The sequence below is a fragment of the Physella acuta genome, unplaced genomic scaffold (assembly GCF_028476545.2).
Source record: "Physella acuta isolate Inbredline_101_S28 unplaced genomic scaffold, ASM2847654v3 ptg001524l, whole genome shotgun sequence".
Classification (NCBI taxonomy): Eukaryota; Metazoa; Mollusca; class Gastropoda; family Physidae; genus Physella; species Physella acuta.
This window is the reverse complement of record NW_026733039.1, coordinates 266,334-274,669: the sequence shown is the minus strand read 5'-3', so window position 1 is coordinate 274,669 and position 8,336 is coordinate 266,334. Positions and strand designations below refer to the sequence as shown.

General features: G+C 46.8%; 1 protein-coding gene across 5 annotated transcripts in view; it reads right to left on the bottom strand.

The window, feature by feature from the left end:
- Positions 1-840: 840 nt before the first annotated feature.
- The window catches only part of LOC131928591 (synapse-associated protein 1), a 45,051-nt gene continuing 37,555 nt past the window's right edge, over positions 841-8,336 (bottom strand). For 3 of the 5 annotated variants that reach the window (XM_059284658.1, XM_059284660.1, XM_059284661.1), the window contains one exon: positions 841-1,773. In XM_059284658.1, the coding sequence (XP_059140641.1) occupies positions 1,628-1,773 (146 nt within the window). In that variant the 3' untranslated portion in view covers positions 841-1,627. Of the gene's footprint in view, positions 1,774-7,181; positions 7,279-8,336 lie in introns of all 5 variants that reach the window. The other 2 variants (XM_059284659.1, XM_059284662.1) reach the window with 1 other exon arrangement.

Here is an 8,336-nt window from a genome sequence, read left to right as displayed (position 1 = left end):
AACAATAGTGGACAGCAGGGGGCATAAGATACAGTGGACAGCACAAGGCATGACAACAATATTGGACAGCACAGGGCATGAAGAAAATAGTGGACAGCACAGGGAATGACACAGTGGATATCAAATGTCAAGAGACACATATGTGAATATGGCACAAGATCTGACTTACAAACATGACACACAGACACAAGTCATGAAACCTATCTCATGTTCTACCCATGGCAAATCACAAACCCTAACCTGAACCCAAGTTACACACTAGAAGAAAATTTAACACTGATATCAAAACCCATCTTGAACCCATTATTCACTAAAAAATTACTAGCAACACAAGAATAATTTGTTAAAAGCACTGCTCTCAATTTGACCAACATCTGGATTGAAAAAATATGACTGATAAAATCAATAAAGTCAACCTACTATTTTAAAAATATGAGTGGTACAATCTATTAAAGAGAATCTACTATTTTATAAAATGAACAAGCAAAGTGCAATATAAAGAAAGTTAAAAGCAAATGCAAAACATCTCAAGTTTTTAATAAATCCAGAGTTTATCATAAACCAATAGTTTCCAGTTGTTTTAACTGTGTGTTTTTACAAACCAATATTTTTTATTCATACTAGCTGGTCTGGGTGTAAACCAAGCCAAGAGAATAAATCTTTAATATTTGATAACAGCCAGGATATTAAAGGTTAACATTTGACAGGACAAAAAATAAATTTCTCTTTAAAAATTTCTTCTCTAGCAAAGGTAGGCCTACAATCAAATTAGATCTAATATTATGCTTTAATTATTTGTTTTTGTTTATTATTTAAGTAGCCTGCTATGATTTTATAAAAAATAATTAAAAAGTTGAAAAAAGAAGAAGAAAATGATTGAAATAACGTGTAGCAATGACTGGGATGATGTATGTGAAGTAACCTTTGACCTGGAAACTGTTTTTATTTCTGTCACATTTAAATGTTGGATTATACAATAAACATGAAACAACAGGTAAAAAAAAATTCCCTCAAATTTATCAATGACCCACAAAGTATTGGAACATGAAAAATATGGAACAACAGACCTGCAAACCTTATCTGGTTGATATTACATCCAGAGCTGGTGGCAAATCTCAAACCAAATTTGAAAAAAACAACCAAGTAGTGTCTCAAGTTCAATGAACTGCTCCACCAACAGCATGATTCAGTTACAATGTCACAGCTAAACTAACATCAAAACTGTCCTCCTAGCTAAATGTCCTAGTTAATTTTCCTCCTAGCTAAATGTCCTAGTTAATTTTCCTCCTAGCTAAATGTCCTAGTTAATTTTCCTCCTAGCTAAATGTCCTAGTTAATTTTCCTCCTAGCTAAATGTCCTCCTAGTTAGAACCTCCTCCCAGTTAAATATCCACCCATCTAAGATATCCAAACTATACTTCCTCACAGATAAATTTTCCTTTCTACTTTTTTACCAGAATGTCCTACTATCTAAATGTCCTACTATCTAAATGTCCTACTATCTAAATGTCTTCCCATTAAATGTCCTCCCTATTAAAATGTTAAAAGATATGGTCCCAGTTTAAATATGCTTCCCGATAAATGTCCTCCCTACTACTATGTCCTCCCAGATAAAATGTCCTCCCAGCTAAGATATGCTCCCAGCCTCCTCCTCCAACTGCTGCAGGATCTCCCTCTCCAGCTCGTCGTTGCCAGCATCAGTGTCGTCACCCTCCCCTCCCACCAGCTCGTAGTCCTGCAGCTCCTGCTGGAGTTCTCTCTCCCAGTCGTCACCTGCGGGGAGACAACTCCAGTCAACATATTACAGGGGGACAACTCTAGTCAACATATTGCAGGGGGACAACTCATGTCAACACAATACAGGGGGACAACTCCAGTCAGCACATTACAGGGGGACAACTCCAGTCAGCACATTACAGGGGGACAACTCCAGTCAACAAATTACAGGGAGACAACTCCAGTCAGCACATTACAGGGGGACAACTCCAGTCAACACAATACAGGGGGACAACTCCAGTCAGCACATTACAGGGGGACAACTCCAGTCAACAAATTACAGGGAGACAACTCCAGTCAGCACATTACAGGGGGACAACTCCAGTCAACACAATACAGGGGGACAACTCCAGTCAGCACATTACAGGGGGACAACTCCAGTCAACACAATACAGGGGGACAACTCCAGTCAGCACATTACAGGGGGACAACTCCAGTCAACAAATTACAGGGAGACAACCCCAGTCAACACATTACAGGGGGACAACTCCAGTCAGCACATTACAGGGTGACAACTCCAGTCAGCACATTACAGGGGGACAACTCCAGTCAGCACATTACAGGGGGACAACTCCAGTCAGCCCATTACAGGGGGACAACTCCAGTCAACACATTACAGGGGGACAACTCCAGTCAACACATTACAGGGGGACAACTCCAGTCAACACATTACAGGGAGACAACTCCAGTCAGCACATTACAGGGGGACAACTCCAGTCAGCACATTACAGGGGGACAACTCCAGTCAACACATTACAGGGGGACAACTCCAGTCAACACATTACAGGGAGACAACTCCAGTCAGCACATTACAGGGGGACAACTCCAGTCAGCACATTACAGGGGGACAACTCCAGTCAACACATTACAGGGAGACAACCCCAGTCAGCACATTACAGGGGGACAACTCCAGTCAGCACATTACAGGGGGACAACTCCAGTCAACACATTACAGGGAGACAATCCCAGTCAGCACATTACAGGGGGACAACTCCAGTCAACACATTACAGGGGGACAACTCCAGTCAGCACATTACAGGGGGACAACTCCAGTCAACACATTACAGGGAGACAATCCCAGTCAGCACATTACAGGGGGACAACTCCAGTCAACACATTACAGGGGGACAACTCCAGTCAGCACATTACAGGGGGACAACTCCAGTCAGCACATTACAGGGGGACAACTCCAGTCAGCACATTACAGGGGGACAACTCCAGTCAGCACATTACAGGGGGACAAGTCCAGTCAACACATTACAGGGGGACAACTCCAGTCAGCACATTACAGGGGGACAACTCCAGTTAGCACATTACAGGGGGACAACTCCAGTCAGCACATTACAGGGGACAACTCCAGTCAGCACATTACAGGGGGACAACTCCAGTCAACATATTGCACAGGAAAGATAATAACTTTAGGAAACAATTTTGTTGAAAAGAAAAAAAAATCGATTATGTTGTTACACAAGTAATAATTTAATTTGAAAAAGTAATTGGATAAAAAAAATTAGATATTTAATATTTAGCTTTAACAATATTTACTAGATAAGATATTTTATTTTCATTTAAAATATTTATAAAGGATTAATACAGAAAAATGCAATGTACTTGAATTCAAACTCTAAGCACTGGCCATGCACTAATAAAGCTGATTAAGTAAGAATGTTAGGAACAGAGACGGTGTTATGTATAGTTGTACCAGCATCAGCCCATCACCGAGGTATGATACAGAGGTTCTCAAACTGCTATAGTCAGTGTTTCCTTCAAATAGACCCCCCCCCCCCCACCAATAATAGTGAACCATATGTTTTCTGCTGTGAGGCAAGTTTGAAGCCAAATATAAATGGTTGGGATCTGACCAAACAGAATAACGTTAGCCGGTGGGAAAACTTGCCCAACTTACAGCTGAGTGTGGGAACCTCTGTAAAAAATAAAACTGACCCTAGCTACAGAGGGGTGTGGGAACCTCTGTAAAAAATAAAACTGACCCTAGCTACAGAGGGGTGTGGGAACATTAAAGACGGATGACGGAATCTGTAGCTTAGACATGACGGCAGTTGTAGAGTCCCAGAGCAGAGCGGCAGTGTCAGGGTAAACATCCAAGGTGTGGACGGTACTTAGGCCAGACGTCTCTAGCTGACTAGTGGTTTCATTGCCCCACTGATCTCAAGGCTACTTGGCTCGCTACTTGGGGACAACATAGCACTGGCCATGTAACATAGCACTGGCCATGTAACATAGCACTGACATGGGACATGAAACAACTGTCTGTATGACCCCCCCCCCCCCACCTAACAGCTGTCTGTAGAACATATTAACCTAATCCAACTACCATCACCAGCTACCAACCAGTACAGACCTAAAGATGTGAGCTACGAAAGAATAAACCCCCTCCCCCCCACCACGACACACACAATGAAAGCAAAAAATCGATGTCCATTAGAGAGAACATAGAAAACTAAACAAAGATGGCTTCCTTCAGGTGGGAGTTGTCGGTCCGCTGTGATACTCCAGACGTTCATACGGGTTCCCTGTCAGGATCAGGGAACCACGGGGTGACATGGAACACAATAGCTGGGCCAAGAGGGAACATGTCAGCTGGGCCAAGAGGGAACATGTCAACTGGGCCAAGAGGGAACATGTCAGCTGGGCCAAGAGGGAACATGTCAGCTGGGCCAAGAGGGAACATGTCAGCTGGGCCAAGAGGGAACATGTCAGCTGGGCCAAGAGGGAACATGTCAACTGGGCCAAGAGGGAACATGTCGACTGGGCCAAGAGGGAACATGTCAGCTGGGCCAAGAGGGAACATGTCAACTGGGCCAAAAGGGAACATGTCAGCTGGGCCAAGAGGGAACATGTCAGCTGAGCCAAGAGGGAACATGTCAACTGGGCCAAGAGGGAACATGTCAGCTGGGTCAATGGGCCAAGAGGGAACATGTCAGCTGGGCCAAGAGGGAACATGTCAACTGGGCCAAGAGGGAACATGTCAGCTGGGTCAATGGGCCAAGAGGGAACATGTTAGCTGGGCCAAGAGGGAACATGCCAGCTGGGCCAAGAGGGAACATGTCAGCTGGGCCAAGAGGGAACATGTCAGCTGGGCCGAGAGGGAACATGTCAGCTGGGCCAAGAGGGAACATGTCAGCTGGGCCAAGAGGGAACATGTCAGCTGGGCCAAGAGGGAACATGTCAGCTGGGCCAAGAGGGAACATGTCAGCTGGGTCAATGGGCCAAGAGGGAACATGTCAGCTGGGCCAATGGGCCAAGAGGGAACATGTCAGCTGGGCCAAGAGGGAACATGTCAGCTGGGCCAAGAGGGAACATGTCAGCTGGGCCAAGAGGGAACATGTCAGCTGGGCCAAGAGGGAACATGTCAGCTGGGCCAAGAGGGAACATGTCAGCTGGGCCAAGAGGGAACATGTCAGCTGGGCCAAGAGGGAACATGTCAGCTGGGCCAAGAGGGAACATGTCAGCTGGGCCAAGAGGGAACATGCCAGCTGGGCCGAGAGGGAACATGTCAGCTGGGCCAAGAGGGAACATGTCAGCTGGGCCAATGGGCCAAGAGGGAACATGTCAGCTGGGCCAAGAGGGAACATGTCAGCTGGGCCAAGAGGGAACATGTCAGCTGTGCCAATGGGCCAAGAGGGAACATGTCAGCTGGGCCAAGAGGGAACATGTCAGCTGGGCCAAGAGGGAACATGTCAGCTGGGCCAAGAGGGAACATGTCAGCTGGGCCAAGAGGGAACATGTCAGCTGGGCCAAGAGGGAACATGTCAGCTGGGCCAAGAGGGAACATGTCAGCTGTGCCAATGGGCCAAGAGGGAACATGTCAGCTGGGCCAAGAGGGAACATGTCAGCTGGGCCAAGAGGGAACATGTCAGCTGGGCCAAGAGGGAACATGTCAGCTGGGCCAAGAGAGAACATGTCAGCTGGGCCAAGAGGGAACATGTCAGCTGGGCCAAGAGGGAACATGTCAGCTGGGCCTATGGGCCAAGAGGGAACATGTCAGCTGGGCCAAGAGGGAACATGTCAGCTGGGCCAAGAGGGAACATGTCAGCTGTGCCAATGGGCCAAGAGGGAACATGTCAGCTGGGCCAAGAGGGAACATGTCAGCTGGGCCAAGAGGGAACATGTCAGCTGGGCCAAGAGGGAACATGTCAGCTGGGCCAAGAGGGAACATGTCAGCTGGGCCAAGAGGGAACATGTCAGCTGGGCCAAGAGGGAACATGTCAGCTGGGCCAAGAGGGAACATGTCAGCTGGGCCAAGAGGGAACATGTCAGCTGGGCCAAGAGGGAACATGTCAGCTGGGCCAAGAGAGAACATGTCAGCTGGGCCAAGAGGGAACATGTCAGCTGGGCCAAGAGGGAACATGTCAGCTGGGCCTATGTGGAACAGAGAAAATGGACCCGAGACACACGATAAATGTCCACACCCCCATACAAACAAAATGTCCACACCCCCACACCCACAAAATGTCAATATGAACAAAGACGACAGGTTTGCTATTAATATCTATAGACAAAGGGAGATAATAATAGCGAGTAGGATGGGGAGCAGATAATTGTCTTGTCATTACTGCGGGAGTGGAGTCTACAAATACCAAAGTTACAGGTCAGCCTACAAGATTGCGTTAGTCTAAAGGATTTTTGTTTAAACTCAAGAGAATAATTACATCAGAACATTGCGTTAGTCTAAAGGATTTTTGTTTAAACTCAGAGAACAATTAAAGCTGAAAGAAATGTAGGATAGGTCTAGGTCACCGCGACCTTCCGGGACTGGGGTAAAATAAAACATGACATGACATGTCAACGCCTCTCTTCTGATTTGTCATGTACACTTCAGTTGGTCATGGACACTCCAGATGGTCATGTACACTCCGAGTGGTCATTGACACTCCAAGTGGTCATTGACACTCCAAGTGTGGTCATGGACACTCCAAGTGGTCATTGACACTCCAAGTGGTCATTGACACTCCAAGTGGTCATTGACACTCCATATACAATTCACAATAATAGTCTGTTACACGGCCATTGACACGGCCAGTAGGTAGTGGCCAGTATGTTTAACCAATCGTGATGTACACGTCAACACTTGACAACCCCAAGGTTGTAACACTAAGGCTACAGGTTGGTGATACAACCCTACAACCTCCATCTATTCTGTTCAGCGTTCATGATCTGAGGAGCTCAAAGGGTGACCACACAACCAAAAGAAAAACAACAGCCCCATGTGGAAAATAAGAATTCAACTGAAGAAAACAATGTATATATGGCAGTGAGGGAGAAATAAAAAATAATGTTGAAAAAAAAATGGCGTAAGTTATCTCCCGCTGTTATAAAGAAAAGGGACACAATCCATGAGTCAGGGGACACAATCCGTGAGTCAGATCCCTCGGGCTATTTACCCCGTTCACTCCTTCATGTCCATAATCTCCTCCATGAGCTCCTTCTCCCAATCCTCCTCACTCCCCACGTCCTCATGCTGGTCCACCAGCTCTAGCACTGCAGGGGGAAAACCTGGCTCAGTCACGTGACTGGGGGTCATCGGTCACGTGACTGGGGGTCATCGTGACAGACGGCCAGTCACGTGACTTGTGGGCAATCACGTGACTCGTGCTCATCAGTCAGGTGACAGACAGCCAGTCACATGACTGGCCGTCTGAAATCAGTCATGTGACTGGTTGTCAGTCACCTGTTAGGCGGTCATCAGTCACATGACGACCAGTCATGTAAATGACAGTCGGTCAGACATGCAAACAGTGTTTCTTCTAGAAACTTTGGGGGGGGGGGGGTGGTGTCTCTACCCCCCGAAGATATGCCTGTAAGAAACTCTGCCATGCCAAAGTCAAACAAACGAAAATCAGGAATCTCAATGTATTACGTCAGGGCAGTGTTGTCTGACGGTACCAGCCTACGTTAGTCTAGCATTAGATGTTAGTGACGGTTACATCATAGAGAAAGGCAAGTATTAACAGCGCATGCGCAGTGTGTCGTGCCACACGGGGCTTACAACAACTTTCATGTAATATCATGTAATTTCATGTAGTCTCTGGTGGCCCTGAGCTAAGCTAAACTAGGAGCCAGCACATAGAGCCAGGCTGGTGTTATCATACAACCCCACCAGTCTCTGATGGCCCTGAGCTAAGCTAAACTAGGAGCCAGCACATAGAGCTAGGCTAGTGTTATCATACAACCCCACCAGTCTCTGATGGCCCTGAGTTAAGCTAAACTAGGAGCCAGCACATAGAGCCAGGCTGGTGTTATCATACAACCCCACCAGTCTCTGATGGCCCTGAGTTAAGCTAAACTAGGAGCCAGCACATAGAGCTAGGCTAGTGTTATCATACAACCCCACCAGTCTCTGATGGCCCTGAGTTAAGCTAAACTAGGAGCCAGCACATAGAGCCAGGCTGGTGTTATCATACAACCCCACCAGTCTCTGATGGCCCTGAGCTAAGCTAAACTAGGAGCCAGCACATAGAGCCAGGCTGGTGTTATCATACAACCCCACCAGTCTCTGATGGCCCTGAGCTAAACTAGAAGCCAGCACATAGAGCTAG